This window comes from Pteropus alecto, unplaced genomic scaffold (assembly GCF_000325575.1).
Source record: "Pteropus alecto unplaced genomic scaffold, ASM32557v1 scaffold5, whole genome shotgun sequence".
NCBI classification, from domain to species: domain Eukaryota; kingdom Metazoa; phylum Chordata; class Mammalia; order Chiroptera; family Pteropodidae; genus Pteropus; species Pteropus alecto.
This window is the reverse complement of record NW_006441953.1, coordinates 4,333,502-4,349,190: the sequence shown is the minus strand read 5'-3', so window position 1 is coordinate 4,349,190 and position 15,689 is coordinate 4,333,502. Positions and strand designations below refer to the sequence as shown.

Genomic DNA, 15,689 nt, shown 5'->3' with positions numbered 1-15,689 from the left:
TCTTTTAATGCTAGTTTTCTTATTCCCTAACTCTTTCTGCTGGATTTATTTTGCTAACTACGGTTCAGATAAGAATAGAGTGAAATAGACATTCTGTTGGGAGGCATCTAAACTGTTTGTGCTTGAAGGCAATTTGGCAGTTTTGAATAATTTTTTAATGTTAATTACTTTTGATTCCATAATAGCAATAAGAATCTCTTCTACAGAAATAAGAACATTGACAGATTTTTGCAAAATAATGTTACTGCGATACCCATTTATAATGTGAAAAGTGGGAGGGAAGTGGAACTTCGTAGTCAAAATTGCAAATAACATGGGAAAATGATTATGATAAAATAGTAAGCAAATAAAAGAGCAGAAGTACAATATAAGTCTAATATTGTTGGTCTCTTTGGCGGAATTAGAGGCAATTTTCATTTTTACTTATTTCCTTATTTTCCAAAACTTTATAATGACAATATATTAAATTTATAATATTTAAAATATTTTAAGTGTCCTGGAAGAAACTAGTAAAACATAATAGAGTCAAAAGAATTTTTCTGTAACCTCGAAAGAACACTTCAAAATTAGTATATGCTTAAGTCCCTAAATAAGTGTTCAGTCCTTCTTCCACTAAAATCATAAGACTGTTAATAAAAATATTTAGTTATGGTATAAAATTAAACAACTGATAACATTTATTCACTTATTTAATCATAATTTATTAAGTATCTATTAAGTGCCAGACTGTCATCAGAGAACTTGTAACCCAGTTAGCAGGAAAAAAAAAAAATGTTAAAAAAAAAAGGGCACACACACAAAAAAAACAAAACAAAAAAATACCCAATATGTGAAAGTGATATATCAGCTAATTGTGAGCTGGTTTGGGGGATAAGTAATGTTTTATAGGTGACAAAGTTGTTAAAAGGGATGGATATATATCAAATTCAAAGGTACAGAAATGAATATGTGAAAACGAAATATGGGAAAGGCAAGCTGATTAATTTTCAAAATTGAGGGTCAGTGTAAAAAGGAAATAATGAGAATTAAGTTGACTTTGTTGAGCAGGAAAAGAGACCAGGCAATGTGGAGAGGGGGCTATAGTTACAGTTTAAGTTGTTCTTTAGATCTTGAACTGTTATCTAACTTTGGATGAAACTCTGATACCATTGATTTGTGTATCATCTCAACAATTCTAGCATGAGCTCCACCTCAAGGAGAGGAACCACATTTCAATTTTTCTACATTCACTACACCATAGCACAGTAGAAATTCAAATATATGTTGATTTGACTTGAAAGTTAAGCTGAAAGGCTCAGATATTATACAAGAATATATAAGGAATCATCTTGTGTAAAATACATATGAGGCAAATTGTTGGACAGAGATTATTTTGAAATTTTAAAAAGTAAAGAGAAAACAAAAAAGAAGTACCATAAATTTTTAAACAGTAGAGTGGCAGCAATAATCACCTATTATGGCACTCATAACAGTTTACATGTCAAATATGCTTTATTAATCAACAACCCTATGAGTTGTAACTTAGAGAAGTAACACACTCTTAATCACAGAGCTAGTTGGTGCTGCTAGGACCATATATTTTAACTTCAAATCCTGTGCTTGGTTGATTTTTTATACCACTTAAGGAAACAAACTTGTTCTAGCAAGGATGTGCAGAATATATTCTTGTGGAAAGGGACTGGACTCTCTAGTACGTTGTTGCCACTGTTTTTGTTGTTATTTAGAGAGTGAAGACATTGAATAGATCCACAAGAGCAAAGTGGAGGATTTGGTTTACAAAAGCAGTCAAGAATATGTACCATAATACAGCTTCTGAAATAATCTGTAAGAGCCCACATTAGCAGTTGGCTAGCCATCTTTTGTAGTTTTTATACTTAATATATATGCTTTTCCAATGCAGCTATAGGTTTTTAGCAGGTTAAATTACCTACTAATATAATTCCTAAACACAGATGATCCTTGAATAACATGGGAACATATAACTTTCAACCCCCCAAAACTTAACTACTAATAGCCTATTGTTGACTAGAAGCCTTACTGATAACATATACAGGCAATTAACACATATTTTATATGTTATATGTTATATGTACTGTATTCTTACAATAAAGTAAGCTAGAAAAAAAATGTTAAGAAAATCATAAGGAAGAGTAAATACACTTACTGTATTTATTGGAAAAAATCCACATATAAGTAGAAACACACAGTTCAAACCAGTATTGTTCAAGGATCAACTGGTGGTCTTTCATTTTAGCATATATTCTCTCAAGGAGACTATAAAATCTTATACTTAGATCTATTTGGTCTAATTATAGCAGAGCTTATATTTTAAATGCTAAATATAGATTCTCATGAAATTGTAAATTTAAAGTATAAAATTATATACTTTCAATACTTTAGATGATCATGGTCCAAAATTAGGATGAGCATTTTTCAGTTTTTATATGTTTATACCTCCATTTAACATAAGACAGGTACTTTTAAAGAGACAACAGTTGATAATGTTAGACCACAAGTTTGACATTTTCAACCTGTTATGGATTTAAGAGCTAAAGGATTTATTTTTTTGAATATTTTAATTATTCCAGGATATATCTTTCAAACTTTCAATGTCACTATGTTTTGGTCCAGACACATTATTAAAATTTTATTAATTTAAGTCATAATCTGATTCTTTTCTCTTTTTCCTTGGCATTTATTAAAATACATTTTATTGGTTGCTTCTTTGTAAAGCTCTGGCTGATTCCATATACAATACTCTATGAATTCAATTTTGTTCTCTACAGCATTTACTTTTTTAAAACACTCTTTATTATTGTATTATTGATTCGTACCTAATTTTTTACCCAGTTTATAACCACCAAATCTTTCCCAATTCAGCCGTTTCTTATTCTGTATTTGTGCATTTAGTTATCCCTCCCTTAGTGAGCCACGTTATCTGTCTTTACTGAATTTCCTATTATTGTTTTCATCCCAGTTCTCTAATTAGCAACAACAAAAATCATAATATATTTTAATATTCCTTTCCACAACTAAAAAGCCATAAACAAGCATTTATAGTATTATATATAACTCAGGAAGTCAAAATAGTTATATTACATAACAAATGCTCATTCTTCTCTCTTCCTGGAGCAAGCTTTCATGTTCTTCAGTTAACAATGATGTAGAGTTATTACACAAGTAATTTTTATAAAGAAACAATTTTAGATAAAGGTAAGGAAAAAAAATCACCCAATTGCTATTAATATCTTTTCCTCCTCCTTCCCTTCCTTTCTCCTTCCTTTTCTTCCTTCCCTCCTTTCTTCCTTCCCTTGTCTTTTTTTCTACCTATCTACCTAAAATGGTAATAAACATGTAATTATAGTACACATAATTTTTGCAACTTGCTTTTTTCACTTCAAAATATATTTAAAAATCTCTTCATGTCATTAAAACTCTCTAAAGCATCATTTTAATGACTACTTAAATACATTATGTTACAGCTTTCTGACTTTTGAAGCACTTTCTAAACAATGACGTACCTGACATACAGCGTTAGTATCATAAATAGCTGAAAATGTAAAAATGAAGGACCAGACAATGAAGTTAGGATTGGCAGCAAAAACAACTAAATTTTTAGAAGTCAAAAATTATGTTCTCAGTATTATTTATATGGGGGGGAAAACAAAGCATTAATTCTCAGATATCGAACTTCCCTCTAAAACTGGTTTTTAGCCATTATTAAACCCAGTTTTCTTTGAGAAGTACCACAGATTGCTTCACATTAGCCCAACATCCAGCTTGCCACACAAGGCATCTGAGAGACTGTGTAGCAGAATTCTAAGATGGAACCCAAGATTACCACCTACCATTAAACATGTTTTATATAATCTCCTTTGTGAATATGTTGGGAATTCACTCCTGTGATTAGGTTACATTGTATGGCAAAGGTAAAGGGATTTTGCAGAAGTGCCTAATAAGGTCCTTAATAAGTTGACTTTTGAGTTAGTCAAAGATTATCCTGAGTAGCCCAACACAATCAGGGAGCCCTTTAAAAGAGAGTCTAAGCTTTCTCTGAAGGGAGAGATTTGAATTTAGATAGATGCTCACCTGCTGGCCTTGAAGAGGCGAAGAACCATGCTGTGAAATACTATACAGACCACCACATGCAAGGATCTGTGAGCAGCCTCTAGGTGTTGAAAGTGATCCTCTGCTGATGGCCAGCAAGCAAATGGAAGCCTCAGTCCTACTGGCACTGAATTCTTCCAACAACCACAAACTTGGAAGAGAACCCCAAGTTCCAAAGAGAGCACAGCCCAGCAAAAGTCTAGATTGCAGCGATATGAGATATTAAGCAGAGAACCCAGCTGAGCTGTGCCTGGACTTCTGACCATGGATGTGGTAAGATAACAAATCTGTATTGTTTTAAGCCACTTTGTGATAATTTGTTATGCAGTATAGAAAGCTAATACAGATCATGCCATTACTATTCAATGAACAAAAGGAAAGAATACATTACAATTGGAAGGCATATTTGATTGCTTTTGTTATGTTTTTAGGTATATCATAAAGTAGTGAGTAAAGAAGTTAAAAATTAAGTTTCTTATAAATCAGTACTGCCAGATTGTGAATATCCATTAGCTTATCCCCATTATTTTACAAAGGCTCTGAATCGTAATTCAAGAGAGCTTCTAAAACATTCAGAGAAAGTCCATGGTTTCTGCATGAGATGTGCATTGAGGATTCTAAATAGATTGGTTCTGAGGCTCCATGGAGTATGTTGACCATATCTCCCAATATCTGTCACAGTGTCTCATCCAGTGAGCAATCTTTTTCATTAACAAAAGTGTTCCATTATAGATAATAAGTTATATTTTCACCCCACCTATAAGACTTCCGAGCCACTATAACCATTCTAGAAAATGGAGGCTCTTTGGCCAAGTCTTTCTTCTTGCTTGGGTGGAAGAGTAGGTAAGAAAGTTAAGCCTCTAGAGCAGTGGTTTCTAACATTTTAAAACAGACCGTCCCTTGGAAAATTTGGTGAAAGTTAGGGACTACTTTTACCATAGTTATGCACATAAGCATAAACTTTCCAATATATTTAAGAGAATTCATGAAACCTCTCAAGTTCAATTTATAGACCCTTTTCATTCTTTGAGTTCTTCTAGGTTAAAAACAGCTTTAGAGTAAAAAAAGTCACAGAGCCACCAGTCTTAAGACAAACAGAACTTTCCTATTTATGAATGATTTTTAGGCCCCAAAGATGCTCTCTGAATACCAGGTATATGCTAAGACTACCCATCCATCTGTCTTATCAGGGTCCACTACAACCATCGATAAGGCTAGGTGACAGCCTGCGATGCCCTTGGCCAATGTGCTACTGCACTTCTGGAGGAAAGCAAAAACAAGTGTTGCTGCCACAGTAGGAAAGGATAGAGAAAGAAATGGTGACCCAAAGTGGCATCCCATTAAACCATTACCAGTTTCAGTTGATGTTCTTGATAATAAAATAAAATCAAGAACAAAAGTCTAAATAGCCTTGCTTTGTAAGGAACCTCGAATATGTATAGTACAGCAGGCAATGTAGTCTCACTGTTCACAATGATACAATTTACTCCCACCTTATAGGGACCTCTCTAGTGTTTTGTCTTCTTAGACTGTCAGACTACAGATATGGGGGGTTAAACATTTTCATCTTCACACACTTTCCAAGAGCCAATAGAATGAAAACAGTAGCCCTCTGGAAAGGATTAGGAAGATTCATATAAGGGTTTTCCTCAGTTTCTAAGGGGTGAACAGTAAGTGCATTATTAGCAGAGTCTGAAAAGCATTGGCCGTGTTCTTTACTGGCTGCGATTAAGACATTAATAGAAATATTCCTATGCAGCCTTTACTTCTCTTCCTCATACTAGGATTTTCAACAGGTGCAACCTCAACTTGTATTAACTTTACTGGGCAGACTTTGTCCAAATACAGGAGAAACCGGCCCTTTGGACTGGGCTATTTCAACTCAGAGGGAAGGGATAGGGGGTCCTAAGTGGCCACATGTAAGCTGTACTTCTAATCCAGCTGTATTAGTAATACTGCTTATATTTATATTCCTGACACCAGGGTCTATTTTTAATTGGTTCCAAACTCGGAGGAAAAGGAGAACAAATAGAACTTTATGGAGAGATACCATGAATATACTTTTGATGTTGAGCAAAATAAAATTATCTCATTTTTTCTTGTCAGTAATGGAAACTTCTAGTGGACCTAATTCACTTGATACATACTGATAAGATTAGTCAGAGGATTGCTTTGCAGTAGCAGCTAGTAGGAACTAGATGTAGTTTTAGACTATGAATCCCATGCCAAATGAACCTAAATGCAGAACTTACTCCAGAAGTCCCCACAAAGCCAAGTAAGAACTAGAACTCAACATCAAGCCAGGTTTAAGGTATCTTGACAAATTTGGTCCTCAAAGTTTTTTTCTTTTTAGGTTATTGGGATAAGGAAATTCTGTCAGGGCATTTAATCAGTTATCTATATTTCCTGACCAAAATTCATTTATCAATTGGCATTGTAGTATTGTCTTATAGAAAATCTGAATAAACTAATAGAATAAACAAATAATAGAAAATCATCTTTTGAAACCTCAGGACGGGAAAGTGCTAAGAACTCATAGTAATGTCCAGATGAGTTAAGAATCAGTTATGACTGGGAGAAAATATTTACAAATTATATATCTGATAAAGAACTACATCTAGACTATATAAGGAACTCTTACAACTGGATAATAAGGAGGCAAATGACCAAATTTTAAAACAGGTGAATATTTGAAAAGACATTTTACCAAAGAAGTTACAGAAATAGCGAATAAGTACATGAAAGTTACTCAACAGCATTAGTCATTAAGGAAATGCAAATTTAATCCACAATGAGACACCACGTCATTCCCATTAAGATGGCTATAATAAAAAAGACAATAAAGCAAGGATGTGGAGAAACTATAGCCCACAATCCTCATACATTGCTGTTGGGTATGTAAAATGGAGCAGCCACTTTGAAAAACTTCTAAGTGAAAGAAGCCAGCACAAAACACTGCATACTGTATGATTCCATTAATGCTAAATATTCAAAAAAGGCAAATCTATGGAGAAAGAAAGTAGACTAATGATGTCCTGGGGCTGAAAGTGGAAAAGAGGAGTGACTTCAAACAATTCAAAGGATGTTTTAGGGTGAAGAAAGTGTTCTAAAACTAGATTCGGGTAATGGTTACACAACTTAGTATACTAAAAGTCATTGAACTATATACTTAAAATGAATAAATTTTATATGTAAACAGGACCTTAATAAAGCTATTTTTTTTAAGTATCAGTCATGAATTAGAAAGTAATCAATATATTGATGAAAGAAATCGAATAGATAAAATATTTTTGAAGAGCAGTGTGGCAATGTCTATCAACACTTTAAATTTATATATCCTTTGACACGCCAATATTTTTAGGAATTTGCCCTATATATATTATACATATATACTCATATACATGCAAAAAAATATATGAACAATGATATGGCTGAAATATTGCATGACATTTTTAAAAATATTCTAAATGGCTATTATTAATAGTTACATAAAGTACGATATATCTACAAAATGAAACAATTATTTTTAAAGAAGAGGTCAATATTTAGGTACTGTTGAATCTAAGATACATTGCTAAGTGAAAAAATATGTAACACATATGTTCTCACTCATATATATGTTTGTATATGCACAGTGTCTGAATATTATCTCTGGAGAGAAAGACTAGAGAGGGAATAAAGACCTTTACTTTTAAATAAAGATATATATCTTTCTACTATTTATTTTTTACAAATAACATGTATTTCCCTTATTTAAAAGAAATTAATAAAAAGCCACTAAAAAAAAGTAAGTTAAAGAAAATAGTTGGTCGCTGCTTGAGGATTAACAGTTAAATATATTGAAACTATCTGAGGCAGCAAAAAGAAACCTACATTATAGTTACCATTTTCTGAAAGGATTATTCCAGTAGCCTTTGAATTGGTGCAGTGAGGAAACATAGTTCTTAAAAATTTCAGTATGTAGTATATGTCATTATATAAGATTAAAAGTGGCCAATTCATAGATAAATTCAATCAAGATATTGCTCTCAGAGGAAGGAGGGACAATTTTCCCCATGCTACTGATGGTGGCAATCTGTTCGGTATAAGCTGTTTTTCTGTGATGGGGGTGTATAAAAAGACTATCCTCACTCTATCACAGTAGGGTAGTAATAGTAACAGCTATTATTTATTGTGTCTGCTCTGTGCTGGGTACTCTACATATACATATTATCTCTAACCCTCGCATCAACTCGGCACAGTAAGAATTATTATCCTCTTCTCATTTGAAGAAACAGGCTCAGAAAATGAAATTCCTTGCAAAAAGATATACAGAGAGTAAGTGCTAATGGAGGTAGATCTCCTTGACATCAAAGCTGATACTCTTCCACCACGTCTTACAGTAAGAAAGAGCACCATTAGAGAGAATATTTTTCATGATTTGACTAGCCAAGCATTTTTACATCAAGGTTCGAATTCTTACCTGTTCATCTACCTCTTGAAAACTGTCGACATCAGTGCCGTTTGCTTCAAACTTTCCAAATGTGCCACTAAGAGATGAGCTGCTATCACTTATACTACCTTCCGGGGTACCTGTGACACTATCGCTAGATGGCCGTGAAGATACAAAGAGGCTGATGTTATCAAAATCATCATCACAGAGCCTGTTCTCAGCATCCACCTTCTGTACTTTTGCTGGATTGTAGGGTTTTAGAAAGGAAGAATACACATATCCTTTCATAACTGGATAGGAATAAAAAAGGAGAAACAAAGTCATTTGTATACACTTTCCAAACATTTGTGTTTAGAGAAGCACATAGAGGCCCCTGAGAAATCTCAACCAGAAGAAAGGTGGTAGTTCTGTGCATCTTAAGCAAAAAACTTACTTCCTGTGTCAACAAGCCACCTGCTCGTACTCCCCAGTGGATCCTTCTGTTCCATCACAGCCACTAACTCCCCTTCCAGAAGATTGATGTCATTTTCTTGTGTAGCATTGCACTTGCGCTTAGCTTGGTAGAGTTCCTCTGTACTGTATGTAGACAGAAGCTTGGCCCGGTGAGTGTCAGTTTGACGTGGCACTTCTGGCTGGGAGAAGAAGTAAGGAGAAATTTTGGTTTAGGTAGATGTATAATAAAATCCTCACTGAGTTGATAAATATTTCTTCTCTGGAGTTTTTTTAAATGTTGAAGCCACACATGGATTTCTATGTTGAGGCATAGATTGGATTATTATTGTGAAATAGCCAACTGAGTTATACAGTGAAAAATTCTCTAGTTAGCACATGAGGGCAGTATTGTAGAGAAGAAAAAAATTCAACTGAGAAGAAGGTAGAGGTTCTAATCTCTCTTGGATGTTGAACAAGTTTTTAATTCTTCGCCATACTGAAGACAATCCCTTGCATATTATGCACTTGATAAATAATATTTAACTAAGTAAATTAAATATTTTTCTGGGAAATAATATCAGTAAATTAGGCAGAAGTCCAGAAGCCTGGACTCCATCCCAGTTCTGTCACTAAGTGATTGAGAAAGCCACTTAGTGGCTCTGATTCTTTATCTAGAAAAGTGAAATGTTTGAAATATACGATTTTACCCTATAAACTTCTATTCATTCATTCAACAGATATTTACACAGTGCCTACCTTGTGTCAGGCACCATTTTAGTTGCTTGGGATACATCATGTACAAAGCAGAAAAATATCTATAACTTTCTAGAGTTTATAATATAGATGGTAGAAATGGACAAGGAACTACATATAATAAGCAAGTAAATTATAGGATATTAGAATGAGATAAGTGATATGGAAAATAATATACTATGATTTGAACAAGGCAAATAAATGATAGTCGTTGTCATGAATGCTGCCCAACTCACCAGAATTTGCACATACTTCTTCTTTTCAAAACTAAGTTTCCTCTCAATAAAGGTGGCACTGTTATCCTTTACAAAATTAAGATTTTGAAATTCTTCTAGTACTTGATTCTGAATTTCAGAGATGTTTGAAACCAACAGTGGTCCCTATAGGCAGAAATAATACAGAATTGTTCTCAGACAACTACTTAACCATATTAGGTATTGAATTTAGTAGAGCGGTGAGGAACAGCTGAGAAAGTAAAAGCTCCAAAACAAAAAAATTAGGCCAACGTTAGAACTTCTAGATAAAAACGATCGAAATTGCTGTCTCCGGAAACCCCATTAAAATGACAGGGATAATTTTTTAAAGGTTCAAGCCTAATAAAAAGACAAAAAAAAAAAAATAATAAGGCTCAGGAATTGGCGGCAGCAGTCACCTCCAGTGTCCTGGGGTGGGATAATGGGAAGGGGAAAAAGGCTAAAACAAGAAGCATTGATTAAGAGTCTGTGATGGTTTTAAAACAAAGCAGCAAATTCTTTAACATGTTTCTTATCAAGAGATGGAGACCATGTCTGCTCTCCTCAGAACTGGGTGGGCCTTTCTGATCACTTCAGTGAGTAGAATGTTGAAATAAATAGAACAATGGAAGTGATACTATCTGACTTTCAAGTTTGGGCTAAAAAAGACCATGCAGTGTCTGCTGGTTTCTCTTAGGATACTCATTCCCGGGAGGCCTTCATGACCATAGAAGAAGTTGAGCTGTACTGTGACCACTATATTGAAATACCAAGTTGAAAGATCAGAGAGGAGGGAGGGGAGATCTATGGAGCCCCAGCTATTCCAAGTCTCCAGCTGTTTGAGTCATCCATCATCAACCTATTACCAAGCTCAAACAAGGGGCTTAAGGAAGTCTTTGAGATGACTCCAGCCCCAGTTCTTATGTGACTGCAACTTCATGAGAGACATGAAAATGAGGGCTTGAGCCCCGTGAACCCCCAGAACCATGAGAGATAGTAATAATAAATTACTATTGGTTGTTTCATACCACCACATTTGTTGTAATTTGTTATGCAGTTAGAGACAACTGGAACTGTTTTGAAGCAGTTAGATCCCCAGATTCTTTCACATTTCAGTAAAGCTTGGTGATTGCCTCTTCCCTACCTTGGCAGAAAATAAAGTTTTCTTCTCTGTAAATGATAAAACAGTCTCCAGACTGGGGAGGGGTTGAGAACCCTTATTAGAAAGAGGGTAATTAAGTGACAGGATATACACTGGACTCAGAGACCCCACCAAGCAGGTCTAGCAGTCAATTGTATCCCTCTAAGCAGAAGATTCGAAGAGTCATCTTTGGAGATTTTGAGCAGCCCAAAAGGAAAGACCTATAGATGCTATTATCAGATGTTCCCAAGTGAAATTATAGTCAAATTACTCTGCACAATAATGAAGCTCAGAGCTTTCAACTCCTGCCTATGTGCTCAATGCTGCCAATTAGTTTCCTATGCTTTATCAGCAATGAATAATCAAGTATATCAGACATCTAAGGCATACCTCTAACATGAAAGAAAGTCTGATGAAAAGCAAAGCAACTTGTCTAAATTGTAAGGAAATAAAAAACTTGAAAATTAAAATTATGAGAGCAAAAAAAAATAAATCAAAAGATGGGTTTGAATATTAAGTTAGAACAATTTCTTAGGAAGTAGAGAAAAACAACAAAGAGATAGAAAATAAGAAAATATAACAAAATTAGAACAACCCAGGAGGTTCAGAAAGAGAAAAGAGAGAAAAAGGAAGAAAGTAAAATCATCAGTGAAAGTTTTTAGAAGTAGAAGACATAAATTTTCATGTCGAAAGGATCCCACCAAGTGTCCAACACACAAAGGTACATCATTAAATTTCAGACTGACTAAGACAGTAAGAAAATCCCATAAGCTTTCAGAATGAGATAGAATGGGAGAAGTACATACTAACCAGACCTCAGAGTTCTCAACAGAAACATTGGAAGCTGGAAGACATGGAACAATAGGATGCCTTCAAATTCAAAAAGAAAAACTTAAATTTTACACCCACCCACACTATAACTTAAATGTGATGATAGTATAAAGACATTTTCTGATATTCGAGGTTTCCAAATTATTCTTTCCAATTTTTCTTTTTCAAAAAGCTACTCAAAAATAAGTTTCCTCAAATACAAGCATAAAGCAAGAAAGAAATCAACATGAGATAAAGAAATGTGAGATTCCACACAGAAGAGAGGTGAAGGAATTCCCCAGAATGGTGACAAAGTGTGATCCCAAGATTACTGTGGGTTGTCAGATAAAAAGGGCAACCAGTTCAGATTGGACTGGGTCAGAAAGCTCTGGGAGAGAGACATAATTAATAGAATACCTCATACATCCGAATGTCTTAAGAGGTGATTTAGCAAACTGGCAGATAACTCTAGACAAATAAAATTAAGCTACTGATAAAAGAAAAACACATTATTAACTTTAGAGAAAACCAAAAAGCTACATATGAAAGAAAAGTTGTCATAGTGTGTAGCTGAACTCTAACCAGCATTCACTCGTGCGCTGAATATCTTTTGGTTTCTTCTTCAAATTTATTCTCTTTCTTTTTCCATCCTGCTTTGTGCTCTGGGAGGCTGATCAATACAGAATGTATCAACAGTTTCCTTATGCTCTGGCTTCCAGCTGGATTCAGTCAATGAAAAGCATCCACAGGAAATCAGAATGATCGAAGAAAGTGAAATAAGGATACAACTGACCCTTGAATAATACAGGGATTAGAGGCACCCAACCCCCACCCAGCACAGTTAAAAATCTGCATATAACTATTGACTCTCCCAAAACTTAACTAATAATAGCCTGCTGTTGACTGGGAACCTTACCGATAACATAAACAGTTGATTAACATATTTTGTATGTTATATATATATTATATACTGTATTTTTAAAATGAAGTTAACCAAAGGAAAAAAATTTTATTAAGGAAATAATAAGAAAGAGAAAATACATTTACAATATTTATTAGAAAAAAAATCTGCATTTAAGTGGACCCTGATAGTTCAAACCCATGTTGTTCAAGGGTTAACCGTATTTATTTCCTTAGTTTCCTTTCTGTAGTATTGCCTGGTAGGCACAACTCTCATCAGGTAACCCTCTCCAGTAAACTCTCTCTACACATTCCTATAACTACTCTTACCACAAGCTTAAAAATTATATAACTTTATTATCCTCATTTTATTTATATGAGAAAATTATTGAGATAGGGATAAATTAATTTGCCCAAAATAATATGGTGATGAGTGGGTATTAGAACAAGGTATTCTAGTGCCAAAGTCTGTTCTCTAACCATCGTTTAATTCTGCCTTTCAGAAACCTATAGAGTTATGCAAGATGTCATCACTGGGAAAACTGCATGCAGGGCATATGGGATCTCTGCATCACTTCTTACGAATGCTCATGAATCCATAATTATCTCAAAAAGTTTAAATATATATATAGGACATATAAAATATATAATAAAATCATTTGAATAAGGATTAATATCTCCAAAATGCCTTTTGCTTTAGGGCATTATCAATTTGTCAAAAACAAAATACACTTTGCCCTTGTTCCATTATGGACTGCAATGTGAAAGATATTTAGATAATATAAAACAGGAACTGAAGACATCTTTAAAAATTCTATAACTCAGAATGGGGGTCAAATGTAGCTAAAATCACATGTCTTTTATGATTGGTAAATTCCTACCAAGGCTCAACTTTACTGTGAACTTATGAACCTGCCTTCCACCATATGGGACACACAAATCTCTTTCTATAGACCTCAGAATAAAATTTCCCAAAGAAATTGCAAATTAAATGAGTTTCATTGAGAAAAATATAAGAACAAAAATGAATAACTTTTTTATAAATAGTGTTGAAGCAACTGGATGGCCATTTGGAAAAAATAAAGTTGCATCCATATGTCACATCATGAACCAGAATAAAATCTACATTGATCAAAGATTTAAATAAAAATTATGAAAATATGAAACCATAAATGCACTAGAGGAAATATGGGTGAATTTATGGAGCCTCCAGGCATGGAAGTCCTTTCTAATTATAACTCAAAAATCTAGAAATCATGCAATGAAAGATTAATAAATTTTATTACATTAAAAAAAACAAACTTCTGCATGACAGCAACAACAAAAGTACCACAAAGTCCAAACACAAATGGTAAACTGGGGAAAATATTCTCAATTTACATCTCAGACATAAGGCTCATCTGACTAGTATATTTGTTTCTTCTAGAAACTGAGGAGGCAGGGAAGACCATCAACTCAACAGAAGAAAGGGCAAAAGACATGAAAAGCTGGCTCGCAAGGAGAGAAATAGAAATAACTTTCAAAATGGGAAGATGTTCAACCTCTAATAATTAGGAGAGAAATACAAATTAAATTTATACTTGAACCTATCAGGTTGGCAAAAATGCAGAGAAATCAACACTCTCATATGTTTCAGGCGGGCATGCAAAATGGCACAACCCTTAACAAGGGAGCCAGGCAATACTAGCGAGATACATGTGCGTTTACCCTTTGACTTAGAGATCCCGCTATACATAGAAATCTAACTATACATCTGCCCATGTCTAAAAAGACTGGCACTATTTGTAATAGAAAACGGTTGGAAATTATCTAAATATCCACCAATAGGAACAGGTTAACACATAAAAGAATACATATTGTATGATTTCATTTATATGAAATGCAAACCAGGCAAATCAGTCTGTGGTAATATAATCAGAAAGCTGGTTACCTGTGGGGGACAGTAGCCTGGGAGTGGTCATGAGTAACATTAATGGGACCCTGGAAAGGGCTTAGGTCTAGATCTGTATGGTGGTTACACAGATGTACATACATGCAAAGGTTCTTTGAGATACACACTTCAGACTGATGCACTTTAGTGTATATAATCTTATAAGTAATACTTCAGTTTAAAAAGCTTAAAAATATGTGACTGATCAGAAAAATACAAATCAAAACCACAATGAGATATCAGTTCACACCCACTAGGATGCTATAATAAAGAAGACAGATGTGAAGAAATTGGAACCCTCACATTTAGAAATTCAACTCCTAGGTATATACCCGAGAGAAATGAAAACATGCATCCAGTAAGAATTTGAATATGCATAGCAGCATTACTCATAACAGCCAAAAAGTGGAAATAACCCAAATGTTCATCAACTGCCGAATGGATAAACAAAATGTGGCTTATCCATACAATGGGATATTATTTGGCAATAAAAAGAATTATGTACTGAAACATACTGAAACATGGATAGGCCTTGAAAATATTGTGCTGAGTATAAGAGCCACATATTGTATAAATTCTATTTATATGTGGTTCTTATATTGTATAATTCTGTTTATACCAATGTCCAGAATAGGCATATCTGTAGAGACAGAAAATGGATTGGTGGTTTCCTTGGGCCGTGGAAGTTAGGGGGAAATGTGGAGTCCTTGCTAATGGTACAGGGTTTTAGGGGGTGTGACGACAATGTTCTAAGATTGACCACAGTGATGATTGTACAACTCTGATGAATATACAAAAAACTTTCAATAGGTTGACTTTATGGTATACGAATTATTTCTCAGTAAAGTTTTTCCCCCCACATAGGGCTGGTAATACAGTATCAGATAGCTATGCGGTAGACTAGCATGAAGCTGTAAAAGGAATGAGGCAGCTCTCTGTGTGCTGACACGG

At 34.3% G+C, this 15,689-nt stretch overlaps 1 protein-coding gene across 1 annotated transcript in view; it reads right to left on the bottom strand.

The window, feature by feature from the left end:
- The window catches only part of ARHGEF38 (Rho guanine nucleotide exchange factor 38), a 117,935-nt gene that overhangs the window by 661 nt on the left and 101,585 nt on the right, over nucleotides 1–15,689 (bottom strand). Inside the window, exons 11-13 of the mRNA XM_006918890.3 lie at nucleotides 9,961–10,104; nucleotides 8,973–9,171; nucleotides 8,570–8,829 (exon numbers count right to left, since the gene is read on the bottom strand). Coding sequence (XP_006918952.1) covers nucleotides 8,570–8,829; nucleotides 8,973–9,171; nucleotides 9,961–10,104 — 603 coding nt within the window. The remainder of the gene's footprint in view (nucleotides 1–8,569; nucleotides 8,830–8,972; nucleotides 9,172–9,960; nucleotides 10,105–15,689) is intronic.